Source organism: Anopheles coluzzii, chromosome 3, assembly GCF_943734685.1.
Source record: "Anopheles coluzzii chromosome 3, AcolN3, whole genome shotgun sequence".
Lineage (NCBI taxonomy): Eukaryota > Metazoa > Arthropoda > Insecta > Diptera > Culicidae > Anopheles > Anopheles coluzzii.
In genome coordinates, this window is record NC_064671.1 from 1,373,627 (window position 1) to 1,392,856 (window position 19,230).

The following is a 19,230-nucleotide window of genomic DNA, read 5'->3' on the forward strand; positions in this document are numbered from 1 at the left end:
ACAAACGGTCAATTCAAATCGCGCTGCCAGGATGACATTCGGCGCACTGCTGTCATCTGGCTCCTTGGCAACTGTGCTGTCAATAAACCAAACATTTGAATGACCGCGGTTTTTTGTACGTAGCAGTGCGTCCCCATCGCTTGCTGACCCGTTGCGAAGGGTCTCCATAAACAGTGTCTTCTAATTTAGAGCGTATTCGTGATCGATTATATGAGTGGAAAAGTAGCGCAAACATGTCGGAGATAGTATCGTGTGCAAAGGATACACAGCTGCACAGCTTCCCGGGGCTGGAGCAGCTGGCCAGCAGTGCCCATGTCGTTAGCGATGGTTCGTACTGCCATTTCATCGGCTCCTCCAAGCTGTTTGTCCGGGCCAACAAAGATTGGGGTATCGAGCTGCTGCGGATCAAGCCAGGAACGGACCAGCAGCCGGATGGAGCTGGCAAAATGGGTAGCAGCGGTAGCCGCACGATCGCGAACGTGAAGAAGATCATGATCGACAATCTGTACTGTGTTGCCTGCCCGAAGACGGCTGGGAAGGAGGAGATTGCGATCGGGTTGACTACCGGCACGGTGCGGTTCATGAACTACAAGAAGGCTAACTTCACGAAACGGTTCGACGCCGACCGGATCGCCATCGGAGTAACGTTCATGGACTTTAACGCGACAGACGATTTTTTGGCAGCCGTGTTCGAGAACGGGCTGGTGAATGTGTACGGCATGAAGTCAAACTCTAAGCTGCACACACTCGCATTCGACAAGAAGTAAGTTTATTATGATCGCAAAGGAGTTGAATCATCGTTATACATCTGGTTTTCTCCCATCGTTCACAGCACCGTCAAAGCACGATTTCATCCGACGAAACGGTTCTCGATGGCCATAGCGTCGTACAACGGTGCCGTCCTGCTGTACGATACGCAGTCGAAGAAAACGATATTCTCGCAGACTACTGCCCACGCTGCCCCGTGTCGCGATGTGGGAATGGTTGAATCGTATCCCGACTATCTGTTCTCGGTAGGCTATGACAATGTGATTAACATTTTCGACACCAGGAGGAAGGCGACGGCGTCGCAGATCCAATCCAACTATCCTTTCGAATCGCTGGCGATCGCGGAAGATGGTATTCACCTGGCGGTGGGCAATCTGAAGGGCTACGTGTACGGGTACGACCTGCGCAACCTGAAGGACCCGCTAAACATGCAAAAGATTCACCAGAGCTGCGTGAACAGCATTTCATTTGTGCCGCAACCACGTGAAGGATCGAACAGGCGCAGCATGATTGAGCTGGACGAGTCGAAGAAGGTAACGAAAAGTGTGCGTATCAGTGAAGGAGGACAGCTGGACGCGAATCACAAAGAGCAGACAAGTCGTCGTCCCGACCGGCTTACGGTAAACGATCCTCAAACACCGCTCGGAGCAGTGGAACAGCATGACAGCTTCATCGGAGAGATCGATCTGTTTCTACAGCGCCGCGATGCACCGATGGATTGTCTCTCCCGGCTGAGTACGTCATCCCGTTTGAGCACGGACTCGCGCAACAGCATGCAGATGGCGGGCAATAATCTGATGGGCTTTCTGGAGGAACTGTCCGATTGTAATATCGATCCGGAAGCTACCGAATCTCAGACACAACCGGCCGCTGAATCGAACTCGGGTGTGGACGATAGCTTTGTGAACGTGAACCGTTTGTTAAGGCGTGTGAAAGGAGACGTTTCGAAAAGGAAAGCCCACGGCGTAGGCGATAATTTGGAGTACATTCGCGAGGAAGGATCTGAGGTAGGCGACGGAGCGAATGAAGTGTTAGCCAGTAGCAATAATCAGCCTGCTGCCACTCCAAGAGTTCTCGCAGAAAGTCAACAGGGAAACACGTTCACACCGTTGGGTGAGGGGAAAAAGAGCAACGTTCCCGTCGATGAATCGGAACAGATCGCTGAGGTAAAATCGGACAAGGAAAATCGCACTCGGCTTTCGACGCTAAAACCGGAAGTATACACATCAACACCGGAAGCATCGACTGTGCTCCTTTCCACAGTAAGCACGGCGGAAAAACGGAAAGACTCCACAACGCCCGTCTACAGGGACAGCGAAGAGTCGGCAATGGTTCGGGAAGAGATTGCCGAACTGCGGAAAGCAATGATGGAAAAGTTTGAGCAGTGCACGTTGCGCCAGCTGGATGCGGAGCAGGCGATGCAAAGCCACCTGTGGATGTGTATGTACAATCTGTGGCGGGAAACGCAAAGCAAGCTGGAATCGTTGGAACAGTACGTTAGCACCGGACTGGGGCTGCTGTTGCCGAGGGATGAGTTTGCGCAGCAGTTTCTCAGCATGCGGGCAGAGAATGAGTCGCTGAGGGCACGCTTGAAACAGCTGGAGGAAGGTGGAAAACATGGGTAGGAGTAAGGAAGGGAAGTTCACCGCACAGAGTATCCATACCTCTGGTGAGTTAATGAATCTTTTTGCCTTATACTTCATTGTGTTGAATGGTTTTAGGTATTGAGAATTCTGAGTTGTAACATATGTTAGTGTCTTAGTGTAATATACATGCTTTACTATAGGTTTCTATGAATTGCAATGGAAGATTTCTGATGCATGAAACGATTATATTTGTTGGAAAGAAGCCCATTTTTTATACATTACTATCGGCCGTCTTCGCCTCCGAATCGGAATTCGCATTGTCTTTGAAAATAATACTCGATTCTTGGCGAGCACTTGCCGGTCGGTCCTGCTTAACATCTCGCTGTAGCCGTTTCTTCAACATATCTAACTGGCGCGCACTGCACAGTGGCGTGTCGACTTGCTCTATCTCATGCATGCGTTCGTTTACGGCCACATACGACTGCTTTCGTGCGTCATACTCCACAATGTCACGGAACCGATGGCCCCAGCATATTTCCGACGGTACGTAGGACGTGCGCGCCTGATTAATCTGCCCCGTCGTCATCGTGCCGCCCGTAATCGTTATCACAATTTCCAGCTTGCGCTCGAGCAGGTCCGCCGCGGACACATCGTACAGCGGGCTATCGCGATCGATCACATGACAAGCGGTAACGGGCCAAAGCAACACCAACCGTCCATCGTTCTCCAGCTTCAGGTAGGATTCATTCTTCTCGATCTCCTCTCCCTCGGCGGTGCGTCTCGATGCGAGCAGGACGGCCGTCACCTTGGTCTCGATAGCATGCTGCCACTTCCGGTCGCAGATACGAAACACGAAACACAGCTGCCCATCCCGCTGACAGATCACGGCCCGTCGGCTGAACTTCATTTCGGAGATTTTCTGCGGCGGACGAACCAACTTCGCGTACACCACCCCGAGTATGGCACCGTCGATTAGCAGCCCCACGATCAGCTGGATGGTGAGCAGTCCGAACGATTCCGGACATTCCTCGGTCGGTACCTTCTCGCCGTATCCGGTAGATATTTGCGTTTCCATGCTGAACAGCACGAACCCGATGAAGTTGGTGGCTCCCTGCACGCACGGCATAACGCCATCGCCCAACCGTTCCCCGGTGGGTGAATCCTGAATCAGATCACCGTGAGCGTAGGAAAGAATGTACCACAGGCCGGCAAAGAACACCCAGCTGCCGACGTAACTGGCGACAAATACGAACAAAACGTAACGCCATTGCTCTTCCACCTGCCGGGAGTGAGGGTAAAATGCTCATTACATGACAACATCCCATGGTTACAAATCGGTGCCATTCCCACTCTCCCACTTACCAGTGTTGTCACCAGATCTTTCACGAAGCGAATCGACCGTTGGGGAAGATTGTAAATACGCACATTTCGTTCGCCAATTTTGTTCACCACACGTGTGTCGAGCGTTAGATGATCTTGCGAATCCGAATCACTACTTTTCGGTCTCTTTCTGAGACCTTCTTGTGCTCTGGAGGAATCCATTGTACTGCTGCTTTTCTGCGATCGTACGCACTGATATGCCAGATATTCCCAGCTTCCTCCGGGAGGATAGAGCGCCGATGTTGTCCGTGATGATGTGATAAGATATCGCTAATGTGTGGCCGCTAACGGAGGTGTTCGCTTGATGGGTTAAATTAAAGACGCAGCAAGCGGGACGGACTGGACGGATAAGAATTAAGCCAATTGCAAACAGACGCACGATGGCGCGCGAAAGGGTGGGTGGTTGGTTGGTTGGATGGTTGGTAAGAGCAAGGTTAGAGATCATGATGAATCGTCCAGCGCGATCGAGTCTCTAATCTTGTTCATCGTACTAAACGGATTTTGGATTCTTGCTGCGTTTGATGCATAATTTATTTGTTTAGAGCTAAATTTCACTAAGTCTATAAAAGAATACTGACAATTTTGTGAGCAGAATACTTCGTTCCCGCAATCTACATGTTTAAGTTAAGTTGGTTGTTTCCTTTGAGTCGTTACGGTTAGCAGCGTCAACGGACACCGGTGGTTCAATAAATGTTCCGTCCTCCATGGGAACTGTGACAGGATGGCTATCCTTGGGCGAATCGTCGTACATTTGTTTGCCATTCTCCATCGTTTGCTCCTCTTCTTCTTCCTCTTCTGCTTCGGAGTATATTTCGTTAAATCTCACAAACGAGCTGGGATTGCTGCGCAGTCTAGAATGTATTTTTGAGCGGAAAGATGCCTGCAATTGAAATAGAAAACGGGTTTGGCAATATAGCAATGGTGGATGCCTTCTTTCTTCTAATGATCGTTGCTCAACCTACACCTAGCCTGCTGTCATCGTCCGCAGAAGGATAATCATCGGCACCCCGATGGTGCTCGTTTTGCAGCTCATCGAACACCTCCTCCAGCTGGCGTGCACTGCAGAGCGGTGTGTCGACCTCCTCCAGCAGATCGAGCTGCTCGTTCATCGCCACATAACACTCTCGCTTCGGATCGTACTCGATGATGTTTTGAAACCGATGTCCCCACAGAATCTCCACCGGTATGTAGGAGGTGCGGGCCTGCGTGCTCTGCCCCGTAGTCATCGTACTGCCCGTCATTGTGATCACGATTTCGAACCGCCGGTCAAGCAGATCCGCCGCCGAAGTGTCGTACAGCGGGCTGTACCGATCGATCACATGACAGACGGTAATGGGCCACAGGGGTAAGACACGCCCGTTGTTTTGCAGTCGGAGGCGTGTTTCGTAGCGTTCGATCACGTTCGAGCCGGCGTGGCGCTTTGGTTCGAGCATGGTGGCCGTTATTTGCGTCCCTATCACGTGCTGCTGCTTGTGGTCACACACACGAAACACGAGGCACAACCGACCATCGCGCATACAGATCACGGCCCGCTTGCTAAACTTCATCTCACACGATCGCTTCGGAAGGCGAATCATTTTCGCGTACACAACACCCACCATCGCGCCTCCGATCACGAGTCCGAAGACGATCTGTATTAGCAGTAGAAAGAACGCTTCCGGACACTCCTCGGTTGGGACGATCACACCGTACCCGGTGGACACCTGCGTTTCGACACTGAACAGGAGAAAGCCTGTGAAGCTGGTCGTTCCTTCGACGCACGGTTTGTTGCCATCGCCGAGCCGTTCGCCCGTGGTGGGATCCTTGAGCAGGTCACCGTGCGCGTACGCGATTAGATACCACAGGACCGCGAAGAAGATCCAACTCGCAACGAAGCTCAGCACAAACAGCATCAGCGTGTAGCGCCATTGTTCGTCCACCTTCGGGGAGAAAGTAGATTGAGAAATCGTTATTACACCATTGCAGCAGTAGTGAATCTCCTTGCATGATCGTACCAACGTGGTGGCAATGTCGCGCACGTATCGAAGCGACCGTTGCGGCAGATGGGCCAGATGAACGTTTCCTTCGCCCTTTTTGTTGATGACACGTCGTGCCTTTATTGCTCTGGTTCCCTGATGCTGCGGATCTCGTCGCATCCGAAGACTCTGTAGGCTGCGGGCACTTCGTATCGTGATTGGAAACTTTGGTTCCGTGTCTGTAGATTAAATTGATTTAGGAGTCGAAAAGATCGTTCGTTTAAGTGGCACATGAAGCTACAACACCTGTTTCCGCATTGAGCATCGATGCAGGCTGATCCGAATTGCTGAAGGCATCTTCCGTCCCGAGATCGTTAATGATGTGATGTTGTTTTCGATCGATTTCCGACTCCGAACTCGTATCGTCTTCTATCCTATCGAGACAAACCAAACACGCAACTGATAAGACCCGTCTACTAGAGGGCTCGATAAGACAAATGTTTGAAAACAGTTCGCCCAAACGCATGTGGTCCATGTGGTGGGATAAGATTCGTATGCCCCCCGCCTCCCTCCCTCTCCTCTTACCATAGTCTATTTCGATCGAAGGCCGGTCGACGTATGTGATAAGGACTACCGGGCGCTGACCACGAATATCGCTCCTTATCGTAGTCCACAATCTTGATCGGTCTGGAGAATCGATATTCGATGTGTTGCTGATGTTCCTGTCCTTTGAGCCAGTTTTTTCGCGCAGAATACGGACTTCCGGTGAGCGAATCCAGACTGCTGCGGTGTGATGATAAAGAAACAGCAAGTTTATGGCCCAATTCTTCTTCCGAACTGAAACTGTGTCATTCAAGAGGCTGTAAAAATGAGGAAGTACTTACTCGAGGCTCATTGTTAACTGATTGTGGATGGTCACAAAATATGGCTAGCAGTAGGTCACTAAAATTCGAGACAGACAGCAAAGAGAGCAGTACCGCGCGCGTGCAGTTCACTTTACAATGTGATGGCAATTATCAGTAGAAATGGATGGGGAGTGAAATCGATGCGCTAGCAGTACCCCTTCTGCCAATTTCGATAGTAGATAAGATAGGCAATTGCCTTTTGTTTTGCTGTGATTCATAGCGAACGTGCGAATTTGAGGGTGTGGGTGTGGTTTTAAATGAGATTGTTAGTAGCAGACTAACAATCAAAGGGAAAGGAAGAAACAAATAATTGTTTCATCCAAAATTCAAAATTCAAATTGTTCACGTGCTTGACGTTCGCGTGCGCGAAAAAAAATCGTTTGATACGAACTGTCAGTGGGACTGGTGTTATTTGTGTCATAACCTGTCAATCTGGATCTATCCGCACAGTGGGACGCTGCCTGCGGAGCAGCAACATTAATTTGTTATTTATCACACAATCGATGAAAGAAATGTAGTACAAATAATGCGATTTTATATTAAATAAAACAACACACAGTCTGAAAATAAGCAAACTTCCTAGGCCGCATTAAAAAGTCCTTGAACTTGAGCCCAAACAACACCCGCAGTGCTGTCAAGCACCGCGAAGGTGTTGGGAGAGTGTGTGCGCGTGAATGTGTGCGTTTCCCGTAAACACACGGAGAAAAAGAAGCTAACACCATTTTGACAGATCGCCTGTATTCAGGCGAGAAAAGTTGGTTTTTGCTCTACGCACAGAAACGCAAGTACGGAATCGTGTGTTGTGTATACTTTTCGCCTCCCAAAAGAAAAGCGCTTTTCCTTCGAGTGCAAACGGGCGGATCGAAAGATAAACGTGAGCCTACGGTACGCGAACAGTACAGTTCGACGGGCGCTTTAGGCGGGTCTCCGGTTGTGGGCAGAATTTGTGGCGGTACACACCGTTCTGTTGTAGCGCACCTCGCGGGCGTTGTTGGAGTGAAAAGTGTGTTTGCTTACCTTCGATATTGTGCTGCAGAGCGCGTATTATCAACATCAGTTCAACGTAGGAAGAGGTGCTCCTTCGGGAGGCAAATCGTATCACAGTGGTGAAGCTCCTGCAGGGAGTGGTAGAAACCGCGCTGCTAGTAGTGTTGTGTTGTGCCCAGCGTGTGGGATGTTGGCATCGCAACGAGTCGTGTTTATGTTGTGTTTCCCTCGTTCCTTCAAGTCGTATAGCCAGTGGAATAGTCTGGCAGCAAATTGGTCTAGATTGCTAGAGGAAGTGTATTTTCGGTGAAATATTTAAAGCATAACCGCGTTCAGTGATGTAGCATAAGTAGCCGCGGGTGCAGCATCCTTGGCTAAGGTATTTGTCTATCTCTCTCTCTGGTAACCAGCAAACAGTGTAGACGTGATAGAACACAGCAAGTGTGACGAAAAAGTGGTAAAATTGGTAAAATTTTCAAACTCATCATACCGATGGCGACTCCTGCCAGGGAAGAACACGTTTCCCAAGCAGAACGCAGCGTGTGATCAAACGCGTTTGTGTGTTGTGTAGTAGAGGGGAGGCTGGTCAACAGCAGCAGCAGCAGCAACAGTAGCGGCAAAATGTCAACGAAAACAACCACAACCACCACCACCACATCGACTGGCCGTAGCAGCAGCAGCAGTGGCGGCGGCAGTTCCGGCGAGTTCGATGTTGCCTCGTTCGAGAAACGGCTGCGTGACCTGAAGGATACGCAGGACAGCATTCAGCATCTGTCGAGCTGGTGTTTATCGAGGCGAGCTCACCACAAAAAGATCGTCAGTAGCTGGCTGAATGTGCTGAAGCAAGGTAGGTGAAATGGATTTGTGAAATGGATGGGTTGACTGTTTCTGTGCAAATTTAACGCGAACGCACTGTTTTCTCTATTGCAGTGAAAATCGAAAGCAGATTAACGTTGTTCCATCTGGCCAACGATGTGATACAGAACAGTAAGCGCAAAAACTACGAGTACGTCGACAGCTGGGGAACGTACCTGCAGAAAGCGACCACGCTGGTGCGAGACGAAAAGGTGAAGCACAAGATTTTGCGCATCTTCAAAATCTGGGAAGAGCGGGAAATCTACAACGAGGAGTTTCTGGCCGATCTGAACGGGCTGCTAAGCGTGACGACCTCGTCCGCCAAGAAACTCCAACAACAGCAACAACAGCAACAACAACTACAGCAACAACAGCCACAGCAGCAGCAGTCGCAGCAGCAACAAAATGCCCTCGGTTCTAACCAAAGCGGCGCAACACTCGCCACCGGGCCGACGAAGCTTACGGAGACGAAATCGGTCGTTAATGCAAACAGCACCCAGCTGGATGTGGACGACTATCAGGCCACCCATCTGGTGGCGATCGTGCGCGAATGTGTCAAACACCAGAGCGACACCGATCAGACGTTCAAGGGACTGAACAAGAAGCCGCACGTCGATGTGGAGGTGGTAATGAACTCGATCAAGGGCAAGGATCGCAAGCGGGTGGAAGCGGTCGAGCTTGAGATCGAGGATCATCTCTCACAGTACGAGAACGTGGTGGATGTGCTGAAGACGGAGCAAAAATCACGCCAGGAGCTGCTGACCGTGCTGGAACAGGCGCGACTGTTCTACGAGAACCAGCGCACGGAGGTGAAAGTCGTGGTGAATGTAAGTAAATCTTATGGGTTTTTTTTATGAATTCAACGCCATGATCATTTTGGGGAAAAACTTATTTGTTTCAGGCATACCGCAACTTTGGCAATCGGCTCAAAAGCATGAAGAAGAAGCTGGACGAACTGACGGTAAGCTTGCCGAGTCCGATCCCATCGCCGGACATCAATGCACCGTCGCCGGTACCGTCGGATGGTGACAACATTCTGCCGAACGAGGACAGCTACTTCCCCATGATACAGCACCAGGGCAGCTACATGGGCGGTGGACCACTTTCGTTCGACATCAATGACTTTGGTCGTAGTAACTCACCGATGGTTATGAACAGAGGTAAGTGGTGGTCGGCGTGCCGCGCTGTATGTGTGGGGCTTTGATCGTAGATGCATGCAGCTGGTGGGATGCGGCGGGATACATTTTCATTTCTACCAGAACATTATCATTCTTATTTTGTCGGATTTGGGGATTTTGTTTTTGAGTTGCGTTGTTCGGACATTACACAGTAGTTTAGTTTGAAAAGCTTGTATTTTTCTTCTTCTTTTGGTGAATTTGGCCATGTTTGTTCATAACACAAACGATAAAAGCACACTGTAGTGAAACTTGCACACTGTAGGGCTGGAATAGTTGTTTGTTTGTTTGTTTTAATTTGGCACACGCAAAACGGCCCCGTGCGCGCTCATGATGTCGTGTTACTTTCATGTTTCTGTATTCCCCTACTTTTCCCTGTTCTTCTTCTTCTTCTACTTCTGTCTGACTACTACTAAAAACCAAAACACACAATGCGGCTTGGCCCGGATTTGCACGGTGATCCGGCAGTACAACCGATACAAGTGATAAATTCGCGTAAGGAACAATCGGAAGGGGTGAACGATTTCCTGAAGACTTTTTTCCCCGATTCATCAGGTTACCATCCAGGGCCGCCGGTGAACGCGTCAAACATGCCGACGGGTGGGGGTGGTGGAGGTGGTGGTGGCGGCGGAGGCGGTGGTGTCATACCAGGATCCCAGCCACCACCCGGCATCGTCCCACACCCGTACGGTGGAGGTAGCGGAGGTGGTGGTGGTGGTGGTGGAGGCGGTGGCGGTGGTTTTATAAATCCTTGGACCACCTCAACCCCCCGTGGCCCACCACCGGGCAGAGGGAATAATGGTGGATACGCTGGCAATAATAGGCCCCCGCTACCGTACGGTGGTCCACCGATGCTGCAGGACTATGGTGCACCGCAGCAGCCACCGGGGCGCAATGCGGGACCGGTCGCACAGCCCCTGCAACCGCCACCAATGCCGCCAATCAATCTGGACGCATCGGACGAGTATAATTCGACCTGGAACATGTCCATGACGTGGGACGGGACTCATGTAAGTAAATTGATGAGCTGTGTGTGCGTGTGTGTGTGGTTTCATGACGCTGTACTGATTGTAATGTTTTGTCTTTTCTCCACTTGCAGGACTCATCCGGCTTCCAAAGTTTGGAAGCGCCGGTCTCTCCGTCCCATTACGATCGCAAGGGTGGCATGCTGCTGGATTACGGCGACGGCAGCAGCGGTGACGGTGGGCTTATGCAGGACGTGGACCATCGACAAATGTCGGGTAATCTGTCGATGCCTTCGTTCCTGAAGGAAAAGGGCCGCTTGGCTGACGTTGACCATCGGAATCTAATCTCACTTACCGGATCGCCCGGAGGTCCGCCGCAGCTGAAGGACTTGCACGAGCTGGACGCACTGGACGACAGTTCGTCCTCGAGCAGCATGCCGATGGCGTCCGGTATGCGTGGTGGTATGCATAAACGCAAGCCGGCTCCCCAACCAGTACCTGCTCCTCCCACGGTGCCATCGAACGATTCGGACAGGGGTGGTGGTAGAGGGTCTGTTTGGGCGGCGCACGGTAACGTTTTCCCCGTACCGACCAACGACGTCGACCTAAGGCTAATGCCTCCGTCCGGTGCATCGTCATCGTATGGTGTACAGGCGTCAAATTCGGCCCTGACCGTGGTTCCGACAACGGACGGCAGTTCCGAGGCGGTGTCGAACGATGCAGGGGACGAATCAAATGATCTGGATATGAGGATACAATCGCTGGAGAAGGCGATCGCAGCACAAATAGCGAGCAGTGGCAATCACAGCACGGTTCCACCACTGTCCCTGGACAAGCTCGATGATGCGGAGGGGGGGTCGGATCTGTTGGAAGGTGGTTCGGCACACGATGGCGAAGAGAATGAGGATAGCGTACACTCGGTCGAAGGCGCAGCGGAAGGTGACGGTGAACTGAACCTACCGACGCTGCAAACTCCGGTCTCGCTGCTGGAGATTGACAGCTTTTTGGTAAGTAGCGCAATGTTTTGCAGGTGGAAAATGAATGATGTCACACTTGTTTTGTTATTCCAACAATGTAGCAAAACTTTGAACGGGAAAACTTTGACGATTTTACCAAACCACCGGCCTTGCTGATGAGCAACCAGACGGAATCGTCCCAATCACCGCCAGCTACCTCAGGTAATTCATAGGTGTACTGTAGGATTGCAATAGGAATGATTGTATGCGATGCGAAAGTGGTTTTTGCTGCCCATTGAATTATGCTAAAACACTTGGTGCTATTGTGCGTTGGGTTTCAATATTATACATTTAACAGACCGTTCCGTTCCGGCGACGGGAGAATCGAAGCGAAATCCTTCCGATAATACGGAGAGCGTCGACATGGATGTGTCTGAGGAGGAGGAGGACGAGCCAGTGGAACAAGATGAGAGCAAACGTTCACCATCACGATCGTCAGGTAAGCAAGCAGCAGGAAGGTGTATTTGGTTTTGGTTCGTCGTTCGAAAAGGTCGATTGGACCGATTTTCCCAATGATTACATGGAATGCTATGTTGGCATGTTTACATTTGCCTCCCTTTTCCACCCGATATCCGTTGCACAATTTGTATTTTGCAGCTGCGTTCCATCATGGCGCGGACGCGGAGAATAGCAGCGAGGCTCCGGCAAAGGACGAAGGACAGAGTAGCGACAGCTCGCTGGTGCGACTGTCGCTGAACAACGGCATTGGTGGCAGTAACAACAGCAACAGCAACAGCAGCAGCACGGGAGGAGCTAACAATCCGACGCCACCGTTGCATCAGCGGCCCTCATTGCTACCGGATCCGACGTTCCCGCACGGCGCTGGTCCTAAATGGGATCTGCCGCCACCGAACCTGATGAGTTTGCCGATGCTGGGCAACTTTAATGCGGTCCTGCCGCCACCACCGACGCCTGGCGCGCTGGTGGGAAAGCTAACGCAGCCACCGCCGACGGCCGGTGGTGCTATTTGGGCCGATCAGCCACCGCCAGTCGGAGGAGGAGGAGCCGATGGTCCTCCGAGCCTATTTGGCACACCGAACCGTCCTCCGCCGCCGCTTCCGTTCGGTTCGGGTGGCCCGAAAGGCATCGGTAACAACAGCTACCATCGCGGTGGAGGTGGTACGCCTCGTGGTGGCGGCCGTGGCCATAATCGACCACCCTACTTTCGCGGTGGTGGAGCGGGTGGTATGCGGGCAAACATGATGCCGGGTGGGGGAATGATGATGGGTGGCCCGGGTGGAAGTCCATTTGCTGGACCGATCGTTGGTGGCACCGGTGGATCGCCGGGAATGCGCGGTGGCTATCATCGGGGTGGTGGTGGTAACAAATTCCGCGGCGGCGGTGGTGGTGGTGGAGGCAACAATCGAACCGGCTGGTAACGAGGCTAGGGGATGCGCGATTGTCGGTAGTGTTAAGACGCAACACGATAGTTAGGGTTGATCGATGGGGATGGCAGCACCGGTAACATAGGCAGAAGGTATGCGTTCGCATGCGGATACCAAGAAGAGAGCCGTCTAATGTTTAAGTGTTGACCGAACCGTGAATAATACGTAGTAGGGTTAGTAGGTAAAGCGGAAGGGGAGGCATAATTCTACCGAATAGAACATGTTACAGGACGATGGCACTGCGTGCTAATTCGATCGAAGTGCAGGATTGTATATACATACAGTAGAGTATAGAAAATGTACTATATAGCAAAACAGAAACACTTATCGCACTTATCGAACCCCCCCAACAACAGGAAATAGCACAGGGAAGAAGCATCTGTAAAGCAACAAACAATTGACGTCAGATGATCTTGTTTCCTCGCGCCGGTCAAAACGGGGACAAATGCAGACGACACACTGGATTGGCATAGAAAATGGGCATGGAAAGTTAAGGTTTGCTGCTGGAGATCTATAGTTCGTCACAAGCGCGGTACTACGCTGTGCTGCTGACGGTCGGATGTGGGATTAGGCAATGGCGGCAATGCGCGATCACAGAACACCGATGCAACATTTGATGAAACGGGCATTCAAGAGATACTAAATGAAGAAGCGATTTACGTTTTGTCTTCTAGAGAGCGGCTGTTTGTTGTCAGTCAGTCCCTTACCCTAACCCTTTGTAGCTAGCATACTTCTGGCACTACTTGAGTATTTGCATTCTGAAGCGCGTTCCACGGCAAGCCAGTAGCATACATTTGCATTTGGGTATGCAACCACGATACACTATTACTACTCTTCATAATCAATCACAATCTCCCTCTGCGCGTGTGTGTTTGTATGTACTATTTTCGCACATTTCCTGTGAATAACAAGTACGGTAAAGCTTACCTTGGAGGAGTTTTACTACTTTTTCATAAATATATCACTAACAAACGAACATACAAAGAGTTAATACAACGGCCAGTAGACCGAAACAATATACCCAGTATCGTTAAAAAAAAACATACACACACATAAAACAGGGGAATGAGTTAAAATGTGAGAAACGAAATAAAACCACAACATGTTGTAAAAGGGTTATAAAATACCACACTATGTGGGTTGTATGTGTGTGTGTATGTGTGAGTTTAAAATACATCTCTGTAGGGTTTGTAGGAATGTAGGAAACAATACAAAACAAAACAAAGAACTGTATTGCTTGTTTCTTTTCACTGGACCCGTTTTATCTCTCTGCCCTTCCTGTGGAACCTTACTACTACTAGTACTACACATACTACTACTACTAGTACTACACCTACTACTACTACTACTAGACACTATAGATGTTTTAAAAGTGTTTGAAAGATAGAAATAAATTAAAATGTGTTTAATTCGTGAACCGATGGCGGTGACTGACTGTTTGCCCGTGACTGCGCGACACTCCGTCGCCTATGTATGGACGATTGCAGTTGTTGTTTTGGTTGTGTTTGTTTCTTCTATTTAGTACTTTTGATTTGCTTTTTGTATGTGTTGTTGCGTTTTATGAGAACGATATGTACCATCGCAATATTGTTTGAATTGAACGATTATTTTCTTTTAATTAGTGTATGGCATGAAGCCGTACGATGCCTTTTGCTGTCTTGAATTTGTTTGTTTTACACTTTTTTGTGCCGACCAAGGGGTTTTCAATTCCAATTATTATATACACTTTTTTGTGCAGTGTTTTGGGTTTAGTCAGCATTAAACCAATTGTACGTGCATACAGCACAAAAATGTGTCAATTTTTATTATCCTGTCTTTGTAATGAAGAGAAACAATGTACCATTTTTTTTAGTATTCAATGACTAGTACCTGTTTTGTGACGATTGACTTTGAATACTCATCATTTTACAACATGATATGTTTCATCTTTCACTTCCATAAGGATAAATCATGTGTGTGGGTTTGCAATAATATGTCTGATTTAAAATTAGATATGAATTTCCTTATGAAATAAACTACTTTAATATTGTGGGTATATTTGTTCGTTTGTTAGAGTGATTAAAGATTTTTTAAAAATAAAACAGCTTCATTTAACGATCTGTGCATAATTGCGTGTTAGTCACTTGCGCATTGCGTATACTTCTGTATCGTTCGCTGTTACCTATTGCTACCACACCGTCCGCTAACTCGCCGCCCGTCCCGACCCTTTAGTGACCAAGATTGAATTGACGAAAAGAAAAGAAGGAAAAAACACACCCAATCGCATGCACAGCAAACCTTCCCACAGCAAGCCGCTGTTTGGCGGTGATCGATCTCCTAGGATTAATAGTTTTCTGTGCTGCCCGAGATAGTCTGCCCCTTATTCCCTATGGTCTCCCCCCCCCTCCCACAATCGAGCTGCTGGTGGGAGAGGTATAACTCATTGCATTGTAGATATATCCTTTTTTATTAGTACCTTTTTGAACGTTAATCATCAAATGAGTAGGCGAGGAACGAGATTCATTTGGGCGACAAACAGAAACTTTATTGTACAAAGCAAAGAAGAAAACACGCGTAGTGACACGTAGTGACAGGGGGAAGGTCCCATTTAGGTATTAAATCATAACAAAAACGGTACTAGTGATAGTCGTCAGGAATAGCTTTAGGCAGCGTTGGAGGATTTGTTGTTTGGTAAGGTGGACAGATACGTACAAAAGCTGTAAATAGCCCACGCACACGATGGGTGGGATGAAAAAAGAGCTGCCGGAAGGCAAGCAAGATCGGTGCGAAGAACAGTGGTGAATCCATCCGAAAAACGAGGCTGAAAATCAGCGTACAATCGAATACAATACAAGCTCAGTTTGTAAAATAATGTAAAGCGATGAAGTTGTTTGCTACATCCGAACAGCACTCGCACTATTCGCACAACGTTTAAGCAGCGTGAGACAGACAGCCACAGACACAGACAGGCTTTCAGGACATTGACAGCATCCCTTTGGGATAGGCGAAATGGTTGGTCTCCGGTCAAAGGAGGCTTTTATTATCGAATCAAGCACGAATTTCATAGTGAAAATCGGCCGATGGGGAGAGCGCGGCAGGGCATATCGAAAGCGCCGCCTACCCTGAGGGGGGGGAATATAATTGGAAACATAATACAGTGATTGACACGGTAATGATTGGTTCAAGGTCTAAGGAAAGGGAGGCCTCCCTCCTGATGACGTAGTGAAGGGAATTCGGCAAACGGCTGCCGCGTTGTGGCCGGTGTTTTGTTCCATCTCTCGCGCGCGCACACCGAGATAACGCGTGTAACCCGAGATTTGAAGACCCCTCCCCTCCTTGGTCGGTGGTTGTGTGTGTGTGTGTGTGGTGTCTTGAAGTGTCCTTTCCGTCGCCGTGCTTTGATGTTAAAGGAACAGGATGGATGAATCCTAAAGTAATTATTTAATAATTCCCTCTCGAAAATCTCGTGTTTGGGCGTTTGGCTGGCAGGAGAAACTGGCCCAGCATGCAGCTTTAGCTTGAAAGGAGCACATCACAAAGCGGCCTGAATGCGGCTAATAATGATAGGTTAGTGTCACGAAATCCGATTAATTTTCCCGTGTAGTAAGACAAACTCTGAAATATCTCGCTGGTTGTTGCCGCTACTAGCCTTTTGCCCTTACTCTTGCACACATTACTAATGATTCATGGTTGTTTTCTTTTTTAGATTCCAGCCTGCAAAACCTGCCGGCGTTGTTGCAATGTGTCGTGTGAAAGTGGACGGCTACTAAGCAAGAACCAACCGTGTGACCATGCGTGTTTTAATGAGCTTGGAATTATTTATGAATCGCTCGGTGTGCTGTACGACTGGCCTGGTGAAACCCGGTCACACTGAGGAAACCCGTCACTGCTGTTGCTGGTGCTGGTGGGTGTACGCGTTTCTGCGGCGTGACGTTCGAGGACATGTTGCAGGAGATTTACGAGTCTATTAAACAGAACTCTGGGACGTGTGAGAAAGTTAATGCACTCTAGTTCTGTTGTGGGAAATTGGAAAACCATCTCCCCCCATCTCCTCGGGAATGAAATTAATGTTCGCCCCATTTGGGAGTAAGTGGGAAGAGCCCTGTTTGCGAGGGGGGGGGGGGGGGGGGCGTTATCAGCGCGCAAAAAAAGCAACGAACTGCATGGTTTTGGTGTTTGTTTTTGCAACACAAAAACTTTAAGATATCGTTGCAGCTACCTAGATTATCCTAACTATTGGGTGAACTGCATTCAGAATCGTTCTCATTTGAAGTTACCACACACCTCCAAGGGGATTGAAAAGTAATTAATTATCTCTTGCTTTTTTCCTCGTCCCACAGTCTGCATTTACATCTGCATCGATAAACGGTTCGATAATTGCATGCGTCCCCGTCGCCCTGCTCCTTTACCACGCAATTTTGTTGTTGCTTGCTAATTTGGCTTCATTTTTGCACCCATTAATTGGACAATTTTGTCCTTCGTGGAAAATCACACTTAATGAATGGTCTGATTCGTTCGGTTCGGATTTAAATGCGTTAAAAGTGTGCGTCATTTGTGCCCTTTCTCTATACAATTGTGTTTGCAGTTGAAACAGTACGGTCCACGTTTCGTGTACCAATCTAATGGCGATAACAAATAGATTTAATATCACACCCGGACGGACGGGTCGGGATTATTCGGAACAAATATAGATTCGAATGTCACTCCCTGCGCACTGTCTTTCGCACCTGCATTGTGACCCACCTGCGTGTGTGACGGAACTTATTGCAAAAAGGGTACGGATTGTCGGTTCGATTTGAAAATGGCAATTTAAACCAATCCACAACAGTGTGGGGATCAGTTACAGCAACTATTGCACTGCTGACACTGCTGCTGCACTGGTCACTTGAGGTGCTAAAAGAAAGGGCACCTTTTATTCTTTTATTATTTTTACACCATTCTTCCGCACCACAGTTCCGAGGTGAGATGGTGCACAAGGTGGGAGAACAAGGGGGTTGATACAGGGTTTATTTCAGCTTCAGCTGGAGGCTCCTGTTGATCCTGCAAGCGTCAGCCGTTTTTCCACCCCAGCATGGTACCGGCACCAGTGGGTCACGGACGATTAGGTTGGTCGCTTATCAAAATGTTCCCGGCTTGACATTTTTCTCGTTTGCTGTGTAATTTCAGCCACCACTAATTGCCTCCTTCTTCTCCTCCTTCTAGCTGGTGTTGTAGCGGTAGCGAGTCCTGGCAGCTCATTTCACCCATGAACCCCCGTGACGGACTCTTTCTTTGGCTTTTTTCTCTTCATCCCACAGATGCTTTCCCTGTTCGGTGATGTGGCTTTGGCTTTCATCTTGCAAAAATGTCAGAAAAAGTTAGAAACACACACACACACACACACACCAAGCTCTCTGGTGGTGGTTGCTGGTCGACTTCGCCTGTTGAATGGAACTCAGCACGCGATCTGTCGCAGTTTGAAGGGTATCCAACAGTGTTTGACCGATACACCGTCATCGGGTGGTGGTGGTGGTGGTAATCCCCTGCAAAGACCACAGCACGTGATCTTAACATGATGAGTACATGAATGACAGCATCAATGGTGGCGGCCAATCGCCCCCCTGTCGTAGGGATGAATCGGGAGAAGCATCCAAGGGAGGGAAATATTTCGTATAAATAGCTTAATTATTTCTGCAGGAATGGAATGTGGGGGAAGGTAACGCATCTTGGGACGCATAGTTGAAGTTTCGTGTCGTTACAGTCACCCTAGGATTCAGTTGATTGGTTTTTTGGTGTGCGTACGCGTCTTTAAGGAGCGTTTCTTTAACGGCTGCAAACAGCTTGATGTTTGTTGATTGGCCATACATTTGAAAGGGACAATACGTTAAACGAGTAAATTAGGTATAATTTAGATGCAATCATGCTAGAAGTCTCGAAAATTGTGAAGGATCTTATGATACAAATCACGAATAGAGCTCGTCTCCACCTTTACTTCGTATGCTATTATAATTTCATTATGCTTTGAATTTATTCTTGTAGAATAGTTTGAAGCATGACGTTGGCTGAGACTCATTATGACGTACCTACTATGGAAGCAGTCCGTACTCCAACTCAATCGTCACATGTAAAAAGTCGAGCAGCGTACAAAACAACTTGCAAGTAAGTTACTTTCCCGTCATCGTATCACCCGTCTGTTTTTTGCCACGCTATCAGTATAAGGATGTATGTTACACCCGCAAGATGAAGGCGACATCATCTCATATGTATAACACGATTAAAAATGCAATTGTGAAAA

General features: G+C 48.9%; 4 protein-coding genes across 7 annotated transcripts; 2 read left to right on the plus strand and 2 right to left on the minus strand.

Moving 5' to 3' along the window:
• Positions 1-89: 89 nt before the first annotated feature.
• LOC120955442 (uncharacterized) lies at positions 90-2,644 on the plus strand. The gene is made up of 3 exons (XM_040376320.2): positions 90-763; positions 833-2,437; positions 2,555-2,644. The coding sequence occupies exons 1-2, from the start codon at positions 234-236 to the stop codon at positions 2,391-2,393; spliced, it is 2,091 nt and encodes a 696-aa protein (XP_040232254.2). The 5' UTR covers positions 90-233; the 3' UTR covers positions 2,394-2,437; positions 2,555-2,644.
• LOC120955444 (G protein-activated inward rectifier potassium channel 4) lies at positions 2,626-4,134 on the minus strand. Its single transcript, XM_040376324.2, has 2 exons — positions 3,717-4,134; positions 2,626-3,633 (listed from the first exon to the last, which is right to left on the minus strand). The coding sequence occupies exons 1-2, from the start codon at positions 3,894-3,896 to the stop codon at positions 2,626-2,628; spliced, it is 1,188 nt and encodes a 395-aa protein (XP_040232258.2). The 5' UTR covers positions 3,897-4,134.
• Positions 4,135-4,240: 106 nt separating this feature from the next.
• On the minus strand, positions 4,241-6,888 carry LOC120955443 (ATP-sensitive inward rectifier potassium channel 11-like). 3 transcript variants are annotated; one of them, XM_040376322.2, is made up of 6 exons: positions 6,574-6,888; positions 6,275-6,469; positions 5,996-6,123; positions 5,729-5,928; positions 4,697-5,653; positions 4,241-4,614 (listed from the first exon to the last, which is right to left on the minus strand). In XM_040376322.2, exons 1-6 carry the CDS (start codon positions 6,582-6,584, stop codon positions 4,354-4,356), a joined length of 1,752 nt encoding a protein of 583 aa, XP_040232256.2. In that variant the 5' UTR covers positions 6,585-6,888; the 3' UTR covers positions 4,241-4,353. The 3 variants fall into 3 exon arrangements, with proteins under 3 accessions (XP_040232256.2, XP_040232255.2, XP_040232257.2); XM_040376321.2 differs by having other exon boundaries at positions 6,275-6,472; positions 6,574-6,887; XM_040376323.2 differs by lacking the exon at positions 6,574-6,888 and having other exon boundaries at positions 5,996-6,118; positions 6,275-6,359.
• A 386-nt stretch (positions 6,889-7,274) lies between these two features.
• Positions 7,275-15,828, plus strand: LOC120955441 (AT-rich interactive domain-containing protein 1A). 2 transcript variants are annotated; one of them, XM_040376315.2, is made up of 8 exons: positions 7,275-8,428; positions 8,512-9,263; positions 9,338-9,596; positions 10,080-10,621; positions 10,711-11,583; positions 11,655-11,754; positions 11,891-12,031; positions 12,190-15,828. In XM_040376315.2, the coding sequence occupies exons 1-8, from the start codon at positions 8,203-8,205 to the stop codon at positions 12,969-12,971; spliced, it is 3,675 nt and encodes a 1,224-aa protein (XP_040232249.2). In that variant the 5' UTR covers positions 7,275-8,202; the 3' UTR covers positions 12,972-15,828. The 2 variants fall into 2 exon arrangements, with proteins under 2 accessions (XP_040232249.2, XP_040232251.2); XM_040376317.2 differs by having other exon boundaries at positions 7,276-8,428; positions 10,167-10,621.
• The last annotated feature ends 3,402 nt before the right edge of the window (positions 15,829-19,230 follow it).